Source organism: Halichoerus grypus, chromosome 4 (genome assembly GCF_964656455.1).
Source record: "Halichoerus grypus chromosome 4, mHalGry1.hap1.1, whole genome shotgun sequence".
NCBI classification, from domain to species: Eukaryota; Metazoa; Chordata; class Mammalia; order Carnivora; family Phocidae; genus Halichoerus; species Halichoerus grypus.
The window spans coordinates 161,883,263-161,910,881 of record NC_135715.1 but is presented as its reverse complement, the minus strand read 5'-3'; the positions used below and the strand labels follow the sequence as shown (position 1 = coordinate 161,910,881).

The following is a 27,619-nucleotide window of genomic DNA, read 5'->3' as shown; positions in this document are numbered from 1 at the left end:
GACAGGGGTTGAGGGGTGGGAGAAATGGATGAACTGTTGCTGTTTTTTGTTTAAATAAATTAAATAAAAAATAAATATTTGGAAAGATCATCAGATATCTTCGAATTTGAGTAAAATTTCTCTTCCTTTCAGCCAACTTTGTGTCGTTATTTGTAAATATGCGTGATCCAGGAGACAACCATGACAACTCAGTGTGCATTTCCCCCCATTTTTCTTAATTTATTCAATGATGCAAGTATATTTTTTAACAAAATACAATTATGCTATGCATAAACAAAAACTTAATGGCATAAAACAACTATGTTATTGTACTCACAGATTATGGACCAGGGATGTGGGCAGAGCACAGAAGAGAGAACTAGTCTCTGCTCTATCATGTCTGGGGCTTTGGCTGGAAAGCTCAAAGGTTGGGAATGACTCAATGGCTGAGGGCTGAAATAATCTGGAGACATCTTCAGTTATATGGCTAGTGCTGGATGCTGGCTGTTGGCTTGGAACTTTAGCTGGACTGTCAACATAAAAAACTGTTAAATGTGGTCTGTCTGCATGAGCCAGTTTAGACTTCCCCACAGTGATTTCTTAAAAAAGAAACAAAGCACTAGCCATAAGGGAAAAAACTGATAACTTTAACTACATTAAAATTTAAAAAGCCTATTCCTCCGAAGCACCACAGACAGAGCAAAAAGAAACCCTGGATGGGGCACCTGGGTGCCTCAGTCGTTAAGCGTCTGCCTTCGGCTCAGGTCATGGTCCCAGGGTCCTGGGATCGAGCCCCGCATCGGGCTCCCTGCTCCGCGGGAAGCCTGCTTCTCCCTCTCCCATTCCCCCTGCTTGTGTTCCCTCTCTCACTGTGTCTCTCTCTGTCAAATAAATAAAATCGTTAAAAAAAAAAAAAAAAGACACCCTGGAATGGGAAAATACATTTGCAACATATATTTTTAATAAAACACTCTTATTTTGAATATATATAGAATTCTAACAAAAAAGTAATAGAAACTAAGTTTTATTTTTACTTTTTTATAAGATTTATTTTATAAATTTTATTTATAAGATTTATTTTTGGGGGCACCTGGGTGGCTCAGTTGTTAAGTGTCTGCCTTTGGCTCAGGTCATGATCCCAGGGTCCTGGGATCAAGACCCACATCGGGCTCCCTGCTCCACGGGAAGCCTGCTTCTCCCTCTCCCACTCCCCCTGCTTGTGTTCCTGCTCTTGCTATCTCTCTGTCAAATAAATAAAAATTTAAAAAACTTTTTTTATTTAAATTCAATTAATTAACATACAGTGTATCATCCAGTTACCCCATCCCCCCACCCCTCTCTCCTCCAGCAACCCTCAGTCTGTTTCCTAGGATTAAGAGTCTCTTATGGTTTGTTTCCCTCTCTGATTTTGTCTATTTTTCCCTCTCTTCCCCTGTGATCTTCTGTTTAAATTCCACATTATCAGTGAGATCATATGATAATCTCTATGATTGCCTTATTTTGCTTAGTATAACACCCTCTAGTTCCATTTCGTTGCAAATGGCAAGATTTCGTTTTTTGATGGCTGAGTAGTATTCCATTGTGTGTGTGTGTGTGTGTGTGTGTGTGTGTGTGTGTGTGTACACACCACATCTTCTTTACCCATTCATCTGTCAATCCATTCATCTGGACTCTTTCCATAGTTTAGCTATTGTGGACATTACTGCTATGAACATTGGGGTGCAGGTGCCCCTTCGAATCACTACATTTCTATCTTTGGGGTAAATACCTACTAGTGCAATTGCTGGGTTGTAGGGTAGCTCTATTTTCAACTTTTTGAGGAACCTCCATACTTCTTTCCAGAGTGGCTGCACCAGCTTGCATTCCCACCAACAGTGTAGGAGGGTTCCCCTTTCTCCGCATCCTCGCCAACATCTGTCGTTTCCTGACTTGTCAATTTTAGCCCTTCTGACTGGTGTGAGGTGGTATCTCATTGTGGTTTTGATTTGTATTTCCCTGATGCCAAGTGATGTTGAGCAATTTTTCATGTGTCTGTTGGCCAGTTGGATGTCTTCTTTGGAGAAATGTTCATGTCTTCTGCCCATTTCTTGATTGGATTAGTTGTTCTTCGGGTGCTGAGTTTAATAAGTTCTTTATAGGTTTTGGATACTAGCCCTTTATCTGATAAGACATTTGCAAATATCTTCTCCCATTCTGTTGGTTGTCTTTTGGCTTTGTTGACTGTTTCTTTGCTGTGCAAAAGCTTTTTATATTGATGAAGTCCCAACAGTTCATTTTTTGCCTTTGTTTCCCTCGCCTTTGGCTATGTGTCCAGCAAGAAATTGCTGTGGCCAAGGTCACAGAGGTTGCTGCCCGTGTTCTCCTCTAGGATTCTGATGGATTCCTGTCTCACATTTAGGTCTGTCCTCCATTTTGAGTCTATTTGTGTGTATGGTGTAAAGAAACAGTCCAGCTTCATTCTTCTGCATGTGGCTGTCCAATTTTCCCAACATCACTTCTTGAAGAGACTGTCTTTTTCCATTGGATATTCTTTCTTGCTTTGTCAAAGATTAGTTGACCATAGAATTGAGGGTCCATTTCCGGGTTCTCTATTCTATTCCACTGATCTATGTGTCTGTTTTTGTGCCAGTACCATACTGTCTTGATGATTACAGCTTTGTAATAAAGCTTAAAGTCTGGAATTTTGATGCCACCAGCTTTGGTTTTCTTTTTCAACATTCCTTTGGCTATTTGGGGTCTTTTCTGGTTTCATACAAATGTTAGGATTATTTGTCCAGCTCTGTGAAAAGAGTGGATGGTATTTTGATAGGGATTGCACTGAAGGTGTAGATTGCTCTAGGTAGCTGATGTTACCTACATTTAGTGTTATTTGTTCTTCAATCCATGAGCATGGAATGTTTTTCCACTTCTTTGTGTCTTCCTCAATTTCTTTCATGAATGTTCTATAGTTTTCTGAGTACAGATCCTTTGCCTCTTTGGTTCGGTTTATTCCTAGGTATCTTATGGTTTTGGGGTGCAATTGTAAATGGGCCTGACTCCTTAATTTCTCTTTCTTCTGTCTCATTGTTAGTGCATAGAAATCCAATTTATTTCTATGCATTGATTTTATATCCTGCCACTTCGCTGAATTCCTGTATGAGTTCTAGCAATTTTGGGGTGGAATCTTTTGGGTTTTCCACATAGAGTGGAAGAGTGAGAGTTTGTCAGCTGCGAAGAGTGAGAGTTTGACTTCTTTCTCGATTTGGATTTTTTTTCTTTCTTTTTGTTGTCTGATTGCTGAGGCTAGGACTTCTAGTACTATGTTGAACAACAGTGATGATAATAGACATCCCTGTCATGTTCCTGACCTTAGGGGAAAAGCTCTCAGTTTTTTTGCCATCGAGAATGATATTTGCTGTGGGCTTTTTGTATATGGTTTTTATAATATTGAGGTATGTTCCCTCTATCTCTACACTTTGAAGATTTTTAATCAAGAAAAAATGCTGTACTTTGTCAAATGTTTTTTCTGCATCTATTGAGAGGATCATATGGTTCTTGTCCTTTCTTTTATTAATGTAGTGTATCACATTGATTGATTTGCAGATGTTGAACCACCCTTGAAGCCCAGGAATAAATCCCACTTGGTCGTGGTGAATAATCCTTTTAATGTACTGTTGGATCCTATTGGCTAGTATCTTGGTGAGAATTTTTGCATCCATGTTCATCAGGGATATTAGTCTGTAAGTCTCCTTTTTGGTGGGGTCTTTGTCTGGTTTTGGGATCAATCAAGGTAATGCTGGCCTCATAGAAAGAGTTTGGAAGTTTTCCTTCCATTTCTTTCTTTCTTTCCTTTTTTTTGAAACCACTTCAGAAGAATGGTATTAATCCTTCTTTAAATGTTTGGTAGAATTCCCCTGGGAAGCCATCTGGCCCTGGACTCTTGTTTGTTGGGAGATTTTTTATTACTACTTCAATTTCCTTGCTGGCTATGGGTCTGTTCAGGTGTTCTGTTTCTTCCTGGTTCAGTTTTGCTGGTTCATATGTCTCTAGGAATGCATCCATTTCTTCCAGATTATCTAATTTGTTGGCATATAGTTGCCCATAATATGTTCTTATAATTGTATTTCTTCGGTGTTGGTTGTGATCTCTCCTCTTTCATTCATGATTTTATTTATTTGGGTCCTTTCTCTTTTCTTTTTGATAAGTCTGGCCAGGGGTTTATCGATCTTATTAATTCTTTCAAAGAACCAGCTCCTAATTTCGTTGATCTGTTCTACTGTTCTTTTGGTTTCTATTTCATTGATTTCTGCTCTAATCTTCAGTAATTCTCTTCTCCTACTGGGTTTAGGCTTTATTTGCTGTTCTTTCTCTAGCTCCTTTAGGTGTAAGGTTAGGTTGTGTATTTGAGACCTTTCTTGTTTCTTGAGAAGAAACTAAGTTTTTAAATGAGCAAAATATTTGGATTGGCCATTCACAGGAAGGGAAATACAAATGGTGAACAAATATTGAAAAGGTACTCAAACTCATTGCCCTTAAGGAAATGCAAATTAAAACCACAATTAATATATTAATGCATATCCTACAGTCCCTTATCTTTTAATTTATAGACTCTAGGTTGGCAGGAGTATACTCTTCCATATGGTGAATTTAATAGTTCACAAATTGTTTAGAGTTAAATCTGATTGTAACACAGACTTTGGAATAAAAAAGTGTTGGGTTTAGATGTTTGATTCTTGGCTTCCTAGCTATATATAATCTTGGGCAAGGTACTTAATCTACCTGTTTTTCTTCCATAAAGTTGGGATAATAATACCCAGGCCAGGTGTGAGGATTAACTCATGAATATAAAGCATCCGGCACTCAATAAATGTTATCTATTACCACATTTTGGAACCAGGTAAAGTAAATGTAAGTTAAATTGTTGCCAAGTGAACTTGGGAGACCCCAGGCCCTGGGGCCTCGACCCAGCCCATCCCAAAGAGGTTGCTGAAGGTTCTTGTTCTCATCACAAGAAAGAATTCAAGGACAGACACAGGACAGCAAAGGAGCAACACATGCAGGAAAGTTTATTAAAGTGAAAGTATACTCTTGAGATGTGAGAGCAGATGAGCTTGAGAGAGGGAGAGAGAGGGAAAGAGAACAAAATCACAAATGAAAGGAGAAATAACAACTAACACCAAGGAAATACAAATAATTATGAGAATATTATGAAAAATTATATGCCAACAAATTGGACAACCTAGAAGAAATGGATAAATTCCTAGAAACATATAACTTCCCAAAACTGAATCAGGAAGAATAGAAAATTTGAACACACAGATTACCAGCAATGAAATTGCATCAGTAATCAAAAAAACTCCCCCAAAACAAAAATCCAGGACCAGATGTCTTCACAAACAAATTCTACCAAACATTTAAAGAATAGTTAATATCCATTCTTCTCAAACTATTGCAAAAAACAGAAGAGGAAAGAAAACTTCCAAACTCATTCTCTGAGTACACTATCACCCTGACACGAAAACCAAATAAAGACACCACAAAAAAAGAGACCTACAGGGCAGTATCTCTGATGAACATATATATAAAAATCCTCAACAAAGTACTAGCAAACCAAGTCCAACAAAACATTAAAATAATCATTCACCATGATCACATGGGATTTATTCCTGGGATGCAACTGTGGTTCAATATTCCCAAATAAATCAGTGAGATATAGTACGTCAATAAGAAAAAGGATAAAAACCATATGATCACTTCAATAGATGCAGAAAAAGCATCTGACAAAGTACAACTTCCATTCATGATAAAAATCTTCGACAAAGTAGGTGTAAAAGGAATATACCTCAACATAATAAAGGCCTTGTATGAAAAACCCACAGCTAACATCAAATTCAATGGGGAAAAACTGAGAACTTTTCCCCTATGGTTAGGAACAAGACAAAGAAGTCCACTCTCATCATTTTATTCAACATAGTACTGGAAATCCTAGCCACAGCCATCAGACAACAGAAAGAAATAAAAGGCCCCAAATCATTAAGGAAGACGCAAAACATTCACTATTGCAGATGACATGATACTATATATAGAAAACTCAAAGACTCCACCAAAAGAACTATAAGAACTGATAAATGAATTCAGTAAAATTGCAAGAAATAAAATCAATGTACAGAAATCTGTTGCATTTCTATACACCAATAATGAAGCAGCAGAAAGAGAAATTAAGAAAACAATCCCATTTACAATTGCACCAAAAATAATAAGATACCTAAGAATAAACCTAACCAAAAAGGTGAAAGACCTGTACTCTGAAAACTATAAAACACTGATGAAAGAAATTGAAGATAACACAAAGAAATGGAAAGACAATCCATACTCATGGATTGGAAGAACAAATATTGTTAAAATGTCATTACTACCCAAGGCAATCTACAGATTTAAACATTCCTATCAAAATAACAACAGTATTTTTCACAGAACTAGAATGAACAATCCTAAAATTTGTATGGAACCACAAAAGATCCTGAATAGCCCAAGCAATTTTGGAAAAGAAAACCAAAGCTCGAAGCATCACAATTCTGGATTTCAAGTTATATTACAAAGCTGTAGTAATCAAAACAGCATGGTACTGGCACACAAATAGACACATAGATCAATGGAATGGAATAGAAAACCCAGAAATGAACCCACAACTATATGGTCAATTAATCTTTGACAAAGTAGGAAAGGATATCCAATGGTAAAAGGACAATCTCTTCAACAAATGGTATTGGAAAACTGGACAGCTACATGCAAAAGAAAGAAACAGGACCACTTCCTTACATCATAGACAAAAATAAACTCAAAATGGAGTAAAGACCTAAATGTGAGACCTGAAACCATAAAAATCCTAGAAGAAAGAGCACAGTCAGTAATTTCTCTGACATCAACCATAGCAATATCTTTCTACATACATCTCCTGAGACAAGGGAAACAAAAGCAAACAAAACAAAACAAAACTGTTGGGACTACATCAAAATAAAGAGCTTCTTTTTGCACAGCAAAGGAAACAGTCACCAAAAGGAAACCTATAGAATGGGAGAAGATATTAGCAAATGACCTATCAAATAAAGGGTTAGTGTCCAAAATATATAAAGAACTTATACAACTCAACACCTAAAAAAAATAACCCAATTAAAAATGGGTAGAAGACATGAACAGACATTTCTCCAAAGAAGATATACAAATGGACAAAAGACACATGAAGAGATGCTCAACATCACTCATCATCAGGAAAATGCAAATCAAAACTACAATGAGATATCACTTCACACCTGTCAGAAGGGCTAAAATCAACAACACAAGAAACAACAGGTGTTGGCAAGGATGCAGAGAAAGGGAAACCCTCTTGCACTGTGGAGGGAATGCAAACTGGTACAGACATTCTGGAGAACAGTACGGAGATTCCTCAAAAAGCTAAAAATAGAACTATCCTATGATCCAGCAATCACACTACTAGGTATTTACCCAAAGGATACAAAAATGCTGATTCAAAGGCATACATGCACCCTGATGTTTATAGCAGCATTATCAACAATAGCCAAATTATGGAAACAGCCCAGATGTCCATCAACAGATGAATGGAAAAATAAGGGAAATATATATATATAAGTCATCAAAAAGAATGAAATCTTGCCATTTGCAACAACATGGATAGAGCTAGAGAATATAATGCTAAGCAAAATAAGTCAAAGAAAGACAAATACCATATGATTTCACTCATACGTAAAATTTAAGAAATAAATCAAACAAACAAAGGGGAAAAAAGAGAGAGACAAACCAAGAAACAGACTGTTAACTATAGAGAAGAAAATGGTGGTTACCAGAGGGGAGGGAGGTGGGGGGATGGATGAAATAGGTGAGGAGGATTAAGAGTACACTTATCATGATGAGCACTGAGTAATGTATACAATTTTTGAATCACTACATTGTACACCTGAAAATAATATAACCCTGTATGTCAACTATACTGGAATTAAAAAAGAGAGCAAGAGTGAGAGTGAAAAAGAAAGAGCAAGCATGGGAGCTGTGATTCTTGAGTTTGGGTTTCTATCTTTTAGTGACAGTTGTTGATGGGGGGTGGGGGGGGCATACTCATTACTCAAGGCAAGGATTTCTTAGAAGCAGGGTTTGTAGCCTTTTCCTCCTTAGTTGGTCAGGGGTTTCCTGTCATGGCCCCTGTCATCTTGGATCTGTCTCATCTGATCCGGCTTCTTGTGGAGTGCTGCTAGGACAGGCTCTGACTTTCCAGATAGCTGGCTATGACTTCTTCTTTGGTGGCCTCTAGGCCTCCTGCTAGAACCTAATTGCCTACTCTAACAAAATAAACAATGGCTTTATGATCCACCATTACTTATAGTCTGAATGCTGTATAACTTGGGGAAGGATAGGGCAAGCAAGTTAAAAAGAAAGTGCATGATGCTAGGTAGCAAATCATAATATTTTTCCTTTTATTTCTCTTTTTAAAGGATTTTCTTTTTTAAAAAAAGATTTTATTTATTTTAGAGAGAGAGGGAGGAGGAGAATGCAAGAGGGGGAGTGGGGGGGACAGAGGGGGAGGGAGGGGAAGAGGGAGAGAATCTTCAGCAGACTCCAAGCATGGACCCTGAGATCATGACCTGAGCAAAACCAAGAGTCAGACGCTTAACCAACTGAGCCACCCAGGTGCCCCAATATTTTTCCTTTTAAATGACCTTTGAAACATTAGGGCTTGCATTGTAAGTTCAATATACATTACTGAAAGAACAAATGATTAAACATATTGTCATTTGCTGCACATTTAATTTTATATCTACATACAAGGTCCACACAATTCTTCATAAATGAATATAATTCCTGTTTCATGACAAGTGACTTAGTTAATTTCTGCTCATTTTCTCTATAAAATAAATGCTTCAGTCCTGCATTGTGAGCAGAATTATTGCAAAGCTAAAGAAAATAGGATATTTATTCTAAGATTTAGTAGTTGTGGCTTATCTAATCTCAAATTTTAAAATTACTCAGCTAAGTACAAGAAGACTACTTCCAAATGATTATGTCTAAATAATTTCAGCTCCAAATGATTTCGCATGTAATGAACATGTCACTTATTCCCTATTATTTGGTGTCCTCAGCTATAAAATAAGAAAAGACTACTTGGTTCTAGCACAGAAATTTTGTGACGTTAGGCAATATGTGCAAATACTTAGAAATAAAGTGAATAACAAATCCTATCCCATGAGGGAAATATAAAGAGCAAATGAGATATTGTATATATTACAGATTTTTCTACAAACTATACATTTCTCAAAGTGTTATTTTTATTGTTGTTAATATTATTATTACTATAAAGCCATTAACCCAATACAATAGTATCTAAAGGGAAGATTACTGTAGGAAGTCAGAGTCTACAGATTTTTATAATGCATGCAGTAGTAGTCACTTTTTATAATATATGTAGTAATATATTTAATAGTAAATATATTATGGGGTGCCTGGCTGGCTCAGTCCATAGAGCATGTGACTCTTGATCTCAGGATCATAAGTTTAAGTCCCACTGTGGGCATGGAGCCTACTTTAAAAATAAAAGTAAATGTATTACTATATAAATATAGTGAAGGCTGATGCAATATTTCACAAAATGGCATCTTCTCCACTTGCTTTGTATCTATGAAATTTTAACTACTTGGTTTATCTGCAGCGATCTGAATTATTTTGCTCCTTCTTTTCATTTTAACATTCTAGTTTTTAAGTATAAATGTTTCTCAGTGTGCCCCAACACAGACTTGCGAAGAGAAAAAAAGAAGGGATACTTTCCCACTAAACTGTTTTTACCAACTAGCTGGCCCTCCTGAAATTTATCACCCATCATTACCATCATTAAGCAAATGAGTCTGTGCTGTTCACCCTAAAGTACAGTACAAGGAGTTGCTTTTGTGAAGTAACTTGATCACAAATCAACATCTCTTGTGACCTTCAATTTGGGACTTAATCATTTTCTTCAACATCTCTTGTGACCTTCAATTTGGGACTTAATCACTTTCTGTCTCAATGTACAGCATGTGTCTTTGAATGGTCCTCTATAATGCAGGAGTCTCTGAATTTGAGCGGCTCAGGAAGATTGCTATTTCTTTAATATGCCTCTTTGGACTTCTTCACATGAATTTTCTTAGTATGTGCATCACAAAACTTACCAGTTGAACCATTATGAACATACTCCCAAAATTTGGTGAACATTTTTAGTCATTTCTGTATGACTCAGTAACAAGTAGAGTATTAATTTAAATTGATCCACACAATGGAAATTTATTTTGTGTTTGGAGATCCAGATTTATGCTTAATGTAATTTTCCACTGTCATGACTAGATTTTCACCTATGTTCTGCTCAATTTTCAATCTTCATATCAGAACAAATTATTTTATAATCTTACGTACCCACTAAGTCATTTGGTACTTACGTGTGACTCCAATGTTGGCTATTAAATGCCCTTTTCAAAAAAATTATTTAATAAATGTGTTTTTTAGGCTTCAGATTCAGATAGACAATTCTGTCCTTTCCAGATAAACTGGGGAAAATTATTTAACCACTTTGAATCTCAGTGTCTTCCTCTAAAAAATGGGGATAATAATACCTTCCTCACAACATATCAAACCCCTAATTCCTTACAATTCACCCACTCCTGGCAAGGGTGAATCTGAAAAATGAAAATTCATTGTGTTGGGACAATTGGTTACTTAAAAACAAAACAAAACAAAACAAAACTCCATTTAAATTTTACCTGCACTCTGTACCGAAGTAAGTTCAATATATGGGGGGAAAAAGACTTAAAAGCTGTAAGATATTTATTTATGGTCTAAAGGAGAAGGACTAGGCATAGGACTAAGCATTTTAATTACCAAATTAAAGGGCAAACTAGAAAATGGGAAAAAGAACTATTTATAGACAGAGTTAATACATTAAAATATAAAACATGTTAAGTTTCATACTGTAGCCTTGGGGAAAAGATGAGATAGAACTAATATACAGACACAGTAAGAAATCAGAGACAAAAATAGGCATCTACAATAAAAAACAAACTATATATGACACTTCTGTATAATAAAGAATTTAACTCACCTTTGTCTTTGGTTCCTGGGAGTAAACTAAGTTCCTAGAATTTCCCAAGTAAAAGGAATGTCTCTGTTATTCATGAGCCCTTTGGATCACATCTGAATTTATGCAAATGAGGTTACTCATGGTGGGCCCTAGATACCTTCAGGATAGTTCAGGATAGCTGGTTATGCCTGAAAGACCAACCATGTGATTAGAAGTTTGGGGCTTTGAGTCATATGATATCAACTCAACCTCCTGACCTCTGGGAAAAGGAGGGGGCTGGAGAATGAGTTCCATCACAGGCCAATGATTTAATCAGTTGTGTCTATGTAATGAAACTCCAATAAAAGCTAAAGTCATGAAGCTCAGTGGTCCTTCCTGGTCAGTGAGCACATTGATATGATGGGAGGGTGAAGTGCCCTGATTCCATGAGGAAAAAAGTATGGGAACCTCTGCATTCAGGACTCTCCCAGACCTCACCTTAAATGTCTCTTATTAGGCTGTTTCTGTCTTGTATTCTTCTAATAAACTGTAATTGTTAAGTATAGTTATTTTTTTTTAAAGATTTTATTTATTTGAGAGAGAGAATGAGATAGAGACAGCATGAAAGGGGGGAGGATCAGAGGGAGAAGCAGACTCCCTGCTGAGCAGGGAGCCCGATGCGGGACTTGATCCCGGGACTCCAGGATCATGACCTGAGCCGAAGGCAGTCACCTAACCAACTGAGCCACCCAGGCGCCCTGTTAAGTATAGTTCTCAGTCATTCCAGCAAATTATCAAACCTTCAGGGGTCATGGGATTGTCCCAGATTTGTAGGCAGCTGGACATGCAGGTGGCCTGGGGACTCCACTTTTGACTGGTATCTGAAGTAGGGGCAGTCTTGTTGGAGACCATGTCTTTAAATTTGTGTGGTCTGTGCTAACTTTGGGTGGTTAATGCCAGAACTGAATTGCAGTATACCAGTTGGTGTCAGAATAAACATTAATTACTTAAGATCTATTAAGAGATGCATGAAAGAATGATTGCCAAAATATTAATGGTGGTTATCTCTGGACTGATTTCAGGTGATTTTTACTATTTTAAAAACATCTTTCATATCTTAATCAAATTTTTTATTATGATCATGTGTCATGTGTCATGTATATAATGAGGGAAAGGATGCTTCCTACATTGTAGGGAGAAAAAGGAAGCTCTTGACGACATACTATTAGGTAAAGAAACTAAGATTCTGAATAGTAGGTATTATATGATCCATTTACATTTATATATATATCCATGTATATTTACATATACATATTTAAAGAATATGGAGATATGTACATATTAGTAGAATAAGAATAGGAATACTATACTCTAAAATGCTGTTGATAATGGTTATCTATAAGGAGGTGTGTCAGGGAGGAAGTAATTTCCTATGTATGCTTCCATATTTGAATCTTTTACAACTAGAGATCTACTCGAGTAATAAAAGAAAAACAATGATCCCATAAACATGTTTTTAAAAAATAGACAAAGGACTGCAGAGAGAAAGGTAGGATTTACAAACATTACATAACACAGGATTCACATCGGGCAGTTCTTCCACTGATTTACACCCTATCCTAAGGGAGTTAACTTTCGCCATCTCTTTCCTACTGTTTTTCCCTAAATGTTTTTCATTGATTTAATAAATCAAATGATTTAAAGATCTCAACAAAAAATTTAAAAATGGTAATAAATTAGAACGACTACAATAACATCGTTTCTACTCTGAAAATCACTTTGATCAAATAGGAAACAAACCTGTAAAACTTATGTATCAGGAAATTTAATGATTTAGAGAGGGGGTAAAAAAAAAAGATTTCATATCTATAAAATCTTCATCAGACCCACTTTGTGTACAAATTATTCCACTTAATAGCTTTTTATTACTGTTCTGCTTCCAGTCCCTGTTGACAAATACTCCTATCATGAGAAATATTATCAACATATTTGTAGGGCCCATGTGGATAGTTGCCACAGGCCCTGGGCACCACATAGCCAAGCTATTTCAGAGAACCATTGAATTCTATCATTCAACCTCAGTCCTCAGGTTGCAGAGGAAGAAATCGAGGGCCAGAGAAATAAAGTGATTCACCTAAGATAATTCAGCTAAGTGGCAGATCTAGTCCTCTGCTTCTACTACTTCACAACAACTTTAGATATCTCACAAACTACTTAACAGCACCCATTGCTGAATTTCGCACTGCAGTTATTTCCCGTGAAAACACTTTTAGTCAAAGGGTAGAGACAAAAATCGAAGAATTAATTGGACATAAAATTGCAGGGCAGGTTTAGGAGAAATTATACAGCTAAAGGTTGTAACTAAATGAAATTCATGATCATTTTAAACCCTCTCTTCCTCCTTTATATTTTTTAAAGTGGAAATGGGTAAAGCTCTAGCTTCTGTACTTGCTACTACAGAGTTAAAATCTATGGAACTGTAAACTCTAGTGTAATTAAAAATTAAAATGATCTCAGTGTTTCCATGGAAATAAAAAGACTCCATGAATAAATAATCACTATTATGCAACTGATACAGAAGTCTGTTACTCTGAAAGCCACAAATTGTTTTATAGCTACTACAAGCTAGATGTTGTTGTTTTGTTTTGTTCTTTCCTATATCCTTTGGTTAAATTATTTTTGAAGAATATCAATGCATTACAATGTATTTTCAAATATTAATCAAACCTGAAAAGACAGGAAGGGTCTTCTTAAGATAGTTAATATATTTATATAATTCTAATCATCTTTTTAAAGGCAGAATTTATTACTGCCACCTAACCATATTTTAGGTAAAAGCAAAATAAGTAAAAAAGTTTAATGTTTATTAAATTAAAAATTGACTAATGTATAAAGAAGATAAAAATTGAAAGCTTAAGGTAGTTGGTTTAAAAAAGACTAGAAAACAGGAGCACCTGGGTGGCTCAGTTGTTGAGTGTCTGCCTTCTGCTCTGGTCATGGTCATGATCTTGGGGTCAGCAGGGAGCCTGCCTCTCCCTCTCCCTCTGCCCCTCCCCGCCTTGTGCACTCTCTCACTCATAAATAAAATCTTTAAAAAAAAAAAAAAGACTAGAGAGCAGAAAGACAGACTTTTCTGAAATATTTTTATAATCAAGTCTAAAAATCTGATATGCCTCACTTGTAGGGGAGTGTTATATATAAACATGGTTTATTAAGGGCCATTCAGACGGGACTTACCACCTTATATTGTAATGTCTCTTGGACACCTCTGTTATAATACATTGTATATACTGAATATGTATTTGTTAACTAAGGGGTTGAAGAGATTGCTTTAATTAGCAACTAATCTAATCTGAGATGCTTCCTGCCTCGACATTTCCTCACAGATTCCAAAGTGGACTCAATTTACCTGTTTTAAGCATTCTTGGTGTTCCTTTTAACTTCTTAGATGTATTTCCTTCTCTAACTAACCTAAATGTTGGAGGGCCTCAGGGCTAGATCCTGTGCATTCTTCTTTTCTTTTTTTATGTTATGTTAATTACCATACATTACATCATTAGTTTTTGGTGTAGTGTTCCATGATTCATTGTTTGCATATAACACCCAGTGCTCCATTCAGTACGTGCCCTCTTTAATACCCATCACCAGGCTAACCCATCCCCCCACCCCCCTCCCCTCTAGAACCCTCAGTTTTTCTTCTCTTCTTTATCTGCATTTTTTTCCTCAGGTGATCTCTCTGTTCTCTAGTTTTTCATTACCATCCATATGTTGAGAGATCACAAAAATATTTATCTCCAATCCTGACCTCTATACTTATAACTCTAAGTGCCTACTTAACATTTCCATTTGGAAGTCAAAACCAACCAGGCCCAAAAAAGAGCTCTTGCTTTTCTTTTCTGAATCTATTCCTCCCCTCAGTTTTCCTCAACTCAGTAGAATTCACTACCATTCACACAGTTGCTCAAGGCTAAAAACTTGGCAGGAGTCATTCTTCATTCCTTCCCTTCACATGCATCCCCACATGTCCTCTCCATCAGCCAACCAATCAGCAAATCCTTATGATTCTATCTCCAAAATATATCCTTAATTTGTCCATTTCTCTTTGCTTCCTGTATCACTATCACTCTAGATCCAAATCACCTAAGCTCTCACCTGTGCCATTCCAATAACCTCCTAATTGTTGTCCCCGTTTCCATTCATGTCCCCCAAAATACATTCTTCTACAACATATACACCCAGGTATATCACTCCTCCACTAAAAATCCTCTAATGGGTTTTGTTTTACTGAGAATGAAATTGATACTATAATTACCATGGACTCCAAGGCCTTCTGCACTTTTCTGACCTCATCTCATACCACCTTTTCTATTGCTTCTAAGCTAAAACCACATTGGCCTTTCTGTCCTTTAATACCTTTTGTCCACCTCAAGGCCTTTGCATTTACTGTTCCTCCTACCTGTGAAGCTCTTCCCTCTGCTTTTTGAATGATGGTTCCTTTTTATCTATTGAGTGCTATCTCCCTAAAAATACCACTACAATAACCTGTTGATAAAGCAAAACTTAAGTTTTTTGCTTATTGCAGTAAGGAGAATACTACCTTGACAGATCTTAGCAGTGTCTCTGAGGAGGAAGGGCAAAGGTGAGATATTTATGAGGTTTGGAGGTTCTAACTTCAGTTCTTCAATGCAAGGGCCTCATTAGTATTGAGTAAAGTCTGCAAGGCTGATGGGGAAACCTCAAGTCAAAGAGTCCTCCTTCTCACAGAAATGGGACCATCTTTGTACTTCTGCCATCTCAGCCATTGTCTGGGAGCAGCCTGTGGGAAGCACAGCTTCTGCACAAGCACCATGGTAGATCCAGAGCACAGCAGCTGGGACCATTTCTCAATTACTCCATCTGCAGCAGGAGCTCTGAGCGGCTCATTTTCATAGCTGCCGTGGCCTACCTCTTGCCTTGAACAGATTTCTCTGTTCCCAGAGGTCAGAGTGCCAGTGTTCCATGGTTCTTCTGGGTCTGTCTTCCTGAGGCGAAACTCAGAAGGAACCTCTGACACTGGAGTTGATCTTTAGAGTTACAACTGGTGTTCATGCTCTCCCACTTCCAGTAGTTATTCTAATTTCCCTCGCCCTCAGCTATTACCTCGCCAGGTCTTGGAGGTTTACTGGTGGTACTGATGTAGGAAAGACGTTAGGGTTCGGGGCCGATGGCCAAGAAAGAACTCTTGAGATGTCTTTGGTGCAAAAAGGTGGTTTTATGAATGCACAGGGACAGGACCCGTGGGCAGAAAGAGGTGCACTGGGGTCATGAGGAGTGGCGATTATATACTTTCAAGTTGGGGGGGGGTTAGGGATAGTGTAAGTCTCTAAGAAATTTTGGAAGCAAGGTTTCCAGAACCTTGAGGGGGCAAGCTATTATTAGGAAAAGGTCATCTATTACTGTCTAATAACACCTTAGTCATGAGACCCTTCAGATGTATATCTGACTGCCAACATATATCTTGGGGTGTAGAGATGAAGTTTCCAAAGGAATTTTTATATGTTAGAGGAGACTTACAGGATTCTGGGGGTCAGGCTAAGATTGCCTTTTGCCCTTAGCAAAGTGTAATATTGAGGTAGCTGAGTTCCTAGAGGAATGTCACTCCGCTTGTTTCAAGGACTTGTCAATGGGCTGTAGGTAGTAAGGAAATTTAATTTTTCTTTTGCCTTTGTTTCCCACATCAGTATGACTCAAATCGAGCAATCATATTGTTCTTATGCTGACACTGCTGCATGCATCCATTCACAGTTACAATGGGGCATGGAAATACCAAAAGGTGCCCAAATGAATCATCTGGGTTCCACCTGCAGTCTCCCTGTTCTACGTCCTCCTGCTGATCTGGGTTGATCACCCCTGCCAGTATATTGATGCTTCTTACCTGTTGGTGCCTGGATACAGGGACATCAAAGTGCACTGACAGCAGCTCTATAAGATAAGGCTGCTGTCTTATAGTTGAATAAAAACTTTGTGTTCCCCCTGGCAAGAGAATGCTCCCTTTGGGGACCAGGACCTACAGAGCCCAGAATTAAAAGGATGGGAAGCAGAAAATCTCCCAGTCATGTCATCGGGGAATGTCATCGGGGCTACTCCTGCTTCTGTCCTTGGTGACTGGACCTGTGTATTCTTCCTGTCAGGAACACAGCAACATACAGAGTTCTCTGAAATAAGGCATATATTACATCTTCAAGGATGGCACCCATCCTTTCAGAATGCTGCCTCTGAGTTAATGCTGGTGCTCTGCTTTTAGAAGCGCACTTCAGCATTCTATCAATGTATCATACAAAGTGCAACAATTTAAGAAACAAACCATACACATGGTTTTGCATACATATTCCTATCTCTCTGTAATTATACAGAATATAGTCTTACTTGCTCCATTTAACCTTATTTCTCCCTAGGCTAAACTAGAAAACAGAAAATAAGGAATTGTTTAGTTATTTTTCTAATGAGCATGTTTGTCATATTGTCCTTATAAATTTTAAGGAGATTATATATATAAAAAAAATCCAGGGATGCCTGAGTGGTTCAGTTGGTTAAGTGTCCGACTCTTGATCTCAGCTCAGGTCTTGATCTCAGAGTCATGAGTTCAAGCCCCACTTTGGGCTCCATGCTGGGTATGGAGCCTACTTAAAAAAAAAATTCCAAAAGCATTTTCACATCCTATAAATCTACCTATTTTTATTTTATTTTTTTTTTCAAGTAAGCTCTAGGCCCAATGTGGGGCTTAAACTCACAACTCTGAGATCAGAGTCACATGCTCTACCAACTAAGCCAGCCAGGAGCCCTAATCTGTATCTATTTTTAAATATATAAGAATAACAGTAAAATAAAACTGCTTTGTGGCCAATGTCACTCATTTTTTTCTTTAGATTTTGTCCAAGTATTCAAAAATTATGTATCAATTAACTCAGTTTAACCTTTGTCTAAGGTCTTTAAGTTAGCTAAGGAACTAGAAATTACCATTTTAGTTAAATATAAAGTTCTTTTTTTAAAAAGATTTATTTGAGAGAGAGCGAGCACATAAGCGGGGGGGCAATGGGAGATGGAGAAGCACACTCCCCACTGAGCAGGGAGCCCCAACACGGGGCTCAATTTCAGAACCCTAGGATCATGACCTGAGCCGAAGGCAGACACTTAACCTACTGAGCAACCCAGGTGCCCCTAATATAAAGTTCTTAAGATTTTTGATATTATAGAAATAAGACTATAAACTTTTAAAAGATATCTATCATTACAATTTTATCTAGTTAATCATGACTCTAAATTTTTGTAGCATAATTTGTAGAAATAATGATAATATTGTGTCCATAAAACCAATGCAAGAAATATATAAAGTTTAAATTATAAGATGTTCAATCTTCTTGTATAAACTAACATATTGTGTTGGTATTAATGTAATATATTAAAGTCAAGAAGATAATTGTTTTTTGTTTTTTTTTTTTAAAGATTTTACTTATTTGACAGAGAGAGAGACAGCGAGAGAGGGAACACAAGCAGGGGGAGAGGGAGAGGGAGAAGCAGGCTTCCCGCGGAGCAGGGAGCCCGATGCGGGGCTCGATCCCAGGACCCCGGGATCATGACCTGAGCCGAAGGCAGACGCTTAACGACTGAGCCACCCAGGTGCCCCGAAGATAATTGTTTTTAATCCTTTAAACCAGTATGATTAACTCATTCTAATTTGTCCAATGATTCCTCTATCAGGAATATTTTATGAACATTTTCTGCATGACATATAAACTTTGTATTCATAAATGAAATTATAAAAACTCTTTAAATCCTGTTTCAAAGCCCTTCATCTTGGAACCAAGATTTTTTCTTTTCTTGCAGTTTTTTTAAGATTTTATTTATTTATTTATTTATTTGAGCAAGAGACAGAGAGAGAGCGTGAGCGAGCATGGGGAGGAGCAAAGGGAAAGGGACAAGCATACTCTGCGTTGAACACGGAGTCCAAGGTGGGGCGCTATTTCATAACCCTAAGATCATGACCTGAGCCAAAATTAAGAGTTGACGCTCAACCAAAAGAGCCACCCAGGTGCCCCTTTTCTTGTAGTTTTAACCAGAAATATCTCTTAAAAGCAATTTTGAAGAAAAAGAAACACAACACACTTTAATGATTTTTCTATTTTAGAAATTCTTCATTAGACTAGAATGAGCACATAATGACAGAATAATTGTTTTCATCAATTAATCTTTAATGTTTCCCTAAGGAGGGAAAAGAAGAATAGAAATTAAAAATGAGAGGGAGCCAGCTTTAGTCAAAGACAAAATTATCATTGTAAAAGACTAATTATCTCTCCTTAATTAAAGAGAGGGGAAAGTTTAGATGCAGGGAAACCTATTTTGACATACATGCACACAAAAGAGGATGAGGGAGAGAGAGGGGGCGTCCATCATTACAGCTGGTTTAAACATTAATTTAGGCACCTTGACAATTTGATTTTATACGATAAAAACATCAGTAATTGTTAATACTTTAAGTATAAAAATGAGAGGGTATTTCTTATATTAAAGTGATCTTTCTCTTTTAGAGGAATAAAACTATCTCTTTATGGGGCATTTTGAAGGGAAGGAGAAAAAGTCAGAAGGAGAGACAGAACAGAGGGGAATACAGGAACATGGAAGGAGGAAGTGGAATAGAAGAATAAAGGGATCATGTTCAACTTGTGATTTGAAAGGATTTAGAAAAGACAGTTCTAAATTTTTCATATTTTTTTCTTGCCTTTGCCAAAGAATCTTTTAAGGAGGCAATTTCATAATCCCTCAATATATTTTGGAATTTTCCTCTTGCCTTAAAATGTAGACAACTGTATGTTTGGGATATTGCTTCCTTTTTGCTTCAAAGTACCTCCCCAAATGAACAGTTTTGCTTATATCAGAAGTTCCCCCCAAAAACAATAATTCCAAATAATTCTTTTATCATTTATAAAGCAAACAAGACACATTTTGATTCTAGCATAAATACATTTAACATGTGGGAGTCCAGTCCAGAATGGCTACAGAACCAAACTAAAGATAAACCTATGAGTCTGACAACACTTAGCCAAATGTGAACCTTGAATCTTGGGGCCCGCTCCTAAAGAAAACCAGACTTTCATGGACAAAACAAGAGTGGGAAAAATTCTCATAAAACTTTCATAAATGACTTGAGACAATTTTTCCAAAGGATGGCAGTCTGAAGAGAAACCTTCTGAACCTACAAATTTACAACCATTTTCATCCCTGTGAACTTCCTCCTATAGATGCACAACGAAGAAATGACAAGGACAAACAAACAGTAGTATTGACAGTAATAATGCAGATTTCTACCAAATAAAAGTTTTTCAAACCTGATCAATCAATGGATTTTTAAAAAGAGTTTATTCCTAGATACCACTCTCAAACTAAACAAAACTAGCATTTGGGGTATTTGATGAAAAAATTAGAAATCAGAGCTCAAACCCAATATGAACTTACCTCACCACTGTCATTGGAGAGACCCTGTGCAGGAGGCTCAAAAGGCCTCAGAAAAGCATGCTGTTTCCAAGGTGACCAGATTTTGATAAGACCTCCAAGACCGTCAAATGCTGGCTCCTTTAAAATACCTCCAAAATAACCTGTTGATAAAGCAAAACTGAGGTTTTTGCTTACTGCAGTACGGGAGAATACTATCTGGATAGTCTTAGTATCTCACAGGGGAAGTCAGACGTGCAATATTTATGAGTTCTGGGATCTATTTTAAGATGAGTTGCAAGGCAGAGGATCTGATTGGAATTATACAAAGTTTATACATAATACCTTTTTTTTTTTTTTTTTATTTGAGAGAGAGAGTGAGAGAGAGAGAGAGCACAAGAGGGGGGAGTGGGAGAGGGAGAAGCAGACTCCCTGCCGAGCAGGGAGCCCGATGCGGGACTCGATCCCGGGACTCCAGGATCATGACCTGAGCCGAAGGCAGTCGCTTAACCAACTGAGCCACCCAGGCGCCCCATAATACCTTTTTGATTGGACACTGGGAGGTAAGAGTTTGGAAGTGATTCACAATCTTTTGCCTTCTTAGACTAATCCATTGTTCCCTCCATAACCTGAATTGTTCACTAGCCTGGAACTTCTTTGATTTACAATGCTTTTTCCTCTGTTTGAATTGAAAGTACTTATCACACTATTTTATAACTAGTTGATCAAAAAACTGTCTGCCATGGGGTGCCTAGGTGGCTCAATTGGTTAAGCGGCCAGCTCTTGATTTCAGCTCAGGTCATGATCTCAGGGTAGTGAGATCAAGCCCCACATAGGGTTCCCAGCTCAGCAGGGAGTCTGCTTGAGATTCTCTCCCTCTGCCCCTTCCCTTGCATGTGTGTTCTCTGAAATAAATAAATCTTAAAAAAACCTGCCTGCCACTACACCGTGAGTCCCTATAGGGCTAGGATTAGGTTTTATTAATCTTTCATATAGCCAGCAGGTAACACAGTGTCTGGTTCTCAATAAACACTCAGCCACTGTTGATCATGATTGGACAAAAACACACAAACATGCTGACTAATCTGATTTTCAATTTATGAACATGAACCTTAAATGAACCCTTAATCAAGTAGACCCATTAATATTATATTTCCCTTGCCTAATTACTCTCATACTAGCTTTTCTCCTCCACATGCTTCCCCCACACACCCATCTTCACAGTTACCTAAGGGCCTTGCCTCTTATTTCACTGAGAAAACTGAAGCAATCAAGAGAATTTCCACTCTCATTTGTACCCCCCTACCAGCATCTTTACCCATGTAGTCTGCCTTGTCATCTATCCATAGATAAGGTATCCATGGTCCTATCTAAAGTCAAGCCCTTTACTTAGACACTAGATCCCCTTTCTCCTACTCAAAAAGAGGGCACGTACTGAATGGATCACTGGGTGTTATACACAAACAATGAATCATGGAACACTACATCAAAAACTAATGATGAAATGTATGGTGATTAACATAATTTAAAAAAATATTTCTTCAGCAATTTCCTCAACAACTTTCCCTTCTCTCTTTAGGTTGTTTTCCATTTATTTTTTATAAGGACACTCTAAAATCTAAAATCTGGATGGTCATTCATTCAAAAATATTTTCTAAGCATCTGCCACTGTCAATGAACAACAACAAAAAAAGACAAAGATCCCTGCCCCTGCAGTTTTAATCTAGTAGGGAGAGACAGATAAACTATAAAGTTTGTTCTTAACATAATGGCCAAAATGACCTATTTATTTATTTATTTATTTATTTATTTATTTATTTATGAGAGAGAGAAAGAGTGGGGGAGGAACAGAGGTAGAGGGAGAGAGAAAATCTCGAGCAGACTCCACTCTGAGCATGGAGCTCCATGTGGGGCTTGATCTAATGATTCTGAGATCACGACCTGAGCTGAAATCAAGAGTTGGATGCTCAATTGACTGAGCCACCCAGGCATCCCCAAAATGATCCTTTTAAAGGGTAAGTCATATTATGTTCTCACTCTTCTGCTCAAAACTTGGCAATGGCTTCCCATTTCTGCTCAGAGTAAAAGCCAAAATCTTTATGATGGATTATAAGACCCTACATGATCGGACTCCCTATTATCTTTCTGATCTCATTTCCCAGTATTCTCTCACTTGCTCACTCCACTCCAGCCACATTAGTCTTGTTGCTGACCTTCAGGCATAGTGAATACTGCCCAATCCTGCAGTTCCCTCTTATTTGCACTGCTCTGCATGGTATCTGAATGACCCTCTTACTGTCTTTAAGAATTTGCTTGCATGTACCTTCTCAATGAGGCCCATTCTGGCTGCCCTATTTAAAAATTGCAACTCTTACCATACTAACTCTATATGTCCCTCTTTCTCTGCTCCATTTTTATGCTATATCACTTGTCAACCTAATGTATAAGTATATAGTATACATACAATAATACATTTAAGTACATATATTTAATATAAACATATATAATGTGCTTATGTTTATATATACTTTTTTACTATGTTTATTATTTATCTATCTCCCTCTCATGGAATGTAAGCTCCAAAAGGGCAGGAAATATGTCTGTTTTGTTGAATAAATGTCCATCTTTAAGATTTTAGAGTGTCTTTGTAGAACATAAATGTAAAAACCCAAGTTTCTTTTTTTTTTTTTTTAAAGATTTTATTTATTTATTTGACAGAGAGACACAGCGAGAGAGGGAACACAAGCAGGGGGAGTGGGAAAGGGAGAAGCAGGCTTCTCGCCGAGCAGGTAGCCCGATGAGGGGCTCGATCCCAGGACCCTGGGATCATGACCTGAGCCGAAGGCAGACGCTTAACAACTGAGCCACCCAGGTGCCCCAACCCAACAGTTTCTATAAAGCAATTATAGATACAGTAGTCAAGGCCAGGAATTTGTTATACAATTTTATTATGGTAATCAAAAAATTATCACTTCCATTTGGTCATTATACCTACCTTCAGAAATCTGTGAAATTTAAAGTTTCATCCAGATTTTAGAAAAGCTTTTTTTTTTAAAAGATTTTATTTATTTATTTGAGAGAGAGAGAGCACCCAAGCAGGGCGAGCGGCAGGCAGAGGGAGAGGGAGAAGCAGGCTCCTCACTGAGCAGTCAGCCAGATGCAGGGCTGCTCCATCCCAGGACCTTGGGATCATGACCTGAGCCGAAGGCAGACACCCAACCGACTCAGCCACCCAGGTGCCCCTAGGAAAGCTTTTTGATTCAATGGGCTCCTTTAATGGATCATTTCAATAAGACTTTAAATGTAACACATACTAAGCAAAATATAAAATCCTTAGTCTGGCCTTCTAGAATTTCTACCATTCAAGTTTTCTCTCATCTTTCCAGTCTTTTCCCCAGCTTCTTTCCTTCATTGAATCCTAAAGTTCTCATCAAAATGAACTTTATATTTGTATCCCCAAATAAGCCATATAATTACTTCTACTTGCTCCTTGAATTCTATACATCTGCATTTTAATCTCATGTCCATATTCTGTCATGAAAGATCCAACTCAAAGATCCTAAAATGAAAGATCACTTGTTTTCTGGACTGTGTGGCAAAAGGAATGTGGAATGGTATTGGGCAGACCTTGCTACCAATATTAACTTTATCACTTAATAGTTGTTTAACAACCTCAAGCAAGTAATTGAATTTCTGAATTTCAGTTCTCCCATTTGTGGGAGACACCATTAGTGGCCTAAATGATAGTCAATGAATTCTGTCTTACTAAAATATAATTTTTCTCGGGGTGGTGTCCAGATTTTAAAAGAACTACATTTCCTAGTAGCCCTTATAAGTAGGGTGGTCACATAACACTTCTAACCAATTAGATAAAAGTGGAAGTTGCTGATGGGTCTTCTAAAAAAGACCTTTGGCTCACTCTCCCAGCACAGGGCTTTTGCTTACTCCATTCTTCCTGTCTGAACTCTGATCAACGTTGGAAGTGGAGCAACCATCATGGACCAAAAAGCAACAAGTACATAGATGATAGCCACATGTTAGAAATGGTTATATGAAAAGATTAAGGGAGACTGGGTTCCTGGTGGTCACATGGAACCACCATACCAGCCCTGGTAAGACTGCCTTCAGATTTGGTTCCATAAAAAAATAAGACCCCTTTATTTGGTTAAGCCACCATAATCATGTCTCTGTTGCATGCAGCCAAAGACACTCCCTAACAGATACATCATCTTGAAAATAAGGATGGGGCACCTGGGTAGCTCAGTTGGCTGAGCATCCAACTCCTGATTTCAGCCCAGATCTTGATCTCAGGGTCATGAATTCAAGCCCCATGTTGGGCTCCACACTGGATGTAGAGCTTATTTAAAAAAATAAATAAATAAGGATCATGCTTACCTTTCAGGATTTAAAATTTTATTAATATTAATTATAAAAATGAACATATATTGATTGGTATGTTACAGATTCTAAGATTTCAACATAGGTTACCTCATTAAATCCTCATAGTAGTTCAATTAGGTAGCTACTACTATTTCTTCAGAAGAAAGAAAAATATGAAGAACTGAAAGTTTAATTAATTTATCCAAAGTTACACAGCTAATTAAGAGGAAGTGGGATTCAAATTCAAAACTGTCCAACTTCAGAACACATGCTCTTAACCACCAGTCTTAGCTATAATAATAAGAAACTACTTACTTTTTGCCAGGCAAAATGCCAAGTGCTTTAACCAAACAATATAAAGCACCAAGTACAATGCCTGGTGCTTACTAAAATGTCCGTTGTAAGTAATGTCTTCTTCTTCTTAATTCTTATATGATTTTATTCATATTCCTATTATCAAATTTACCATTTTCTATCTTGTAAAAAGTTATATATCGCCTGTAATAGACACTAAGTTCCTTTAAGGCAAACTTTCATATCATTCATTTTGGTATCCTGCATGGCCTAACTCTGTCAGGTACACAGAAGGCTGAGTCACTATGACTAGTGGAACCCCGGCCGCTGGAGATTGGAAACTATACCATCGAAGGTGGTCCCTATACAATCAGGCTGTTCTGGAGAATTACTTTGGACCAATCCTATACCCTAAATCCCACCATGATATACCTACTTGTCTCACTCAGATTTGTTGTACCTTACTCCATCTCATAATCTATCCTTATGCTTCCCTTACAACCTCTACATCATCTCCCAGTTCGACTGCTTGCAGAAACCCAAATGTGACATGATATCAACATGTCTGGAGAATTTCCATATCTAGTCAGGATGGAGTACAAGTGACCAGATTTACCCTCCTGGCTGAAACAACCATATAACTGAATAAAATATATGAAACAATGATTCTCAAAACATTGGACATCATGCAAGAGAGGACAGTGATCGCTGAGAGATGGAAAACAAGTGAGAGGAGGCCTATGTCATCCAAGATTGCGTCTGAAGAGCTTCCAGGCTGTGGCACACGGAGTGGGAAACTAGGCAGAGCCTTCAGAGTGGAAGAGACGAAACTTGGAATCGAGGAAGGCCAAAGCAACTAGAGTTGTAGGATAAAGTACTGGAGAAGAGAGAGCTACACAGAAAACTCCGGAGATCTGCGGAAGATCACTGTCTAACATTCAACAGAGTATTTAATGATCAATGCATGAGTATAAGAAAATTACTTGAGACTAGGGGGAGAACAACCCTCTGAGGCTCGCAGGGTCCAAAAGAGTGCCTATTCCCACCAGCCAGAGTAGAAAACCTCATTGATTCAAAAGCAGTATAGAGTACTCAGAGGGGATTTGCTTCAACAGTGAGACAAAATTAACACTAGATTAAATGCTGCTCTGGTCCTACCTAATAAAGCTTGAAAGCAAGACATTAAAGAAACAAATTGTTTCCAAGAAAGTTAACTGTATCCTACAACAAAACTCAAGAATATTTACAGGAATACAAAAATATCCAGCACCCAAAAAGGTAAAAGTTATATCTGACATCCAATCAAGTTACCAGAAATGCAAAAAAGCAGGAAAATATATAAAAATAATATATACAAGATAATGGATTCTTTAAAGTGTAAATAGTAACAATGTACTGTTAGGTTATAAGATATATAGAAATAAATGTGTGACCACAATAGCACAAAGAAGGGGAAAAACAAGTATATTATTGTAAGATTCTTATACTATATGTGAAATGATGGAATAGTATTTGAAGGCAGCCTGGGATAGTACCATATAAACATTAAAGCAATCATTAAAATAACAAGAGTTACAGCTAATAAGTCAATAAAGGAGGTAAAGTTGAATCATAAAAAAAGGGCAATTGCACCAAAAGGCAGAAAAAGGAACAAAGTACAGATGGAACAAATAGCAAGATGGAAAGGAAGACTCAAACACAACCATATCAATAGTAACATTAAATGCAACTGAAACCCAACAATATATAAAACAGCATAATGCATCCTGATGAACAAGTATGATTTATTCCAGGAATGTAAGGATGCAAGACTGTTTTACCCTTTGAAATTCAGTCAAAGTCTTTTATCACATTGTTGAGACTAAAAAAAGAAAAACCAAATGATCATCTCAATCTATGCAGAAAAAGCACTTGACAAAATCAAATATCCATTCCTAACAAAAATTCTCAGCATGCTAATAACAGGATGACTCTCATTCAATTGATAAAGGACATATGAAAAAACTATGGTTAACCTCGTAATAGTGAAAAGACTAAATGCTTTTCCCCTAAGATCAGAAACAAGGCAAGGATGGCCAGTCTAACGAGTTCTAATCAAAACTGTAGTTTAGGTTTTAGTCAGTGTAACAGCTGTGAAAAAGAAATACATGGCATCCAGATTGGAAAAGATGTAAAACAGCATAATTGTCTATGTAGAAAATCCAATAGAATGTATCAAAAAGCTATGAGAATAGGTGAGTTTAACAAGGTTGCAAGATATAAGATCCATATAACAAATCAATTGTATATCCATATTAATGCAAAAAATAAGAAACTGAAATTAAAAAACAATGCCATTTAGAAGTTCTCAGTGATAAATCTGACAAGATATGTGAGACCTATACACTGAAAACTCTAAGACATTGCAGAGGAAAAAATAAAGTGTCAATATTA

The 27,619-nt window shown here is 37.3% G+C and overlaps 1 protein-coding gene across 4 annotated transcripts in view; it reads right to left on the bottom strand.

Moving 5' to 3' along the window:
- Positions 1-246: 246 nt before the first annotated feature.
- Positions 247-27,619, bottom strand: part of CARF (calcium responsive transcription factor) — a 93,597-nt gene continuing 66,224 nt past the window's right edge. Inside the window, exons 17-19 of one of the 4 annotated variants that reach the window (XR_013447326.1) lie at positions 20,537-20,676; positions 11,090-11,256; positions 247-508 (exon numbers count right to left, since the gene is read on the bottom strand). Coding sequence is in view for 1 of the 4 variants with exons in the window: in XM_036073929.2 (XP_035929822.2) it covers positions 20,656-20,676 (21 nt within the window). In the remaining 3 variants the exon portion in view is untranslated. Of the gene's footprint in view, positions 509-11,089; positions 11,257-16,278; positions 17,211-20,423; positions 20,677-27,619 lie in introns of those variants that run through there. The other 3 variants (XR_013447328.1, XR_013447327.1, XM_036073929.2) reach the window with 3 other exon arrangements.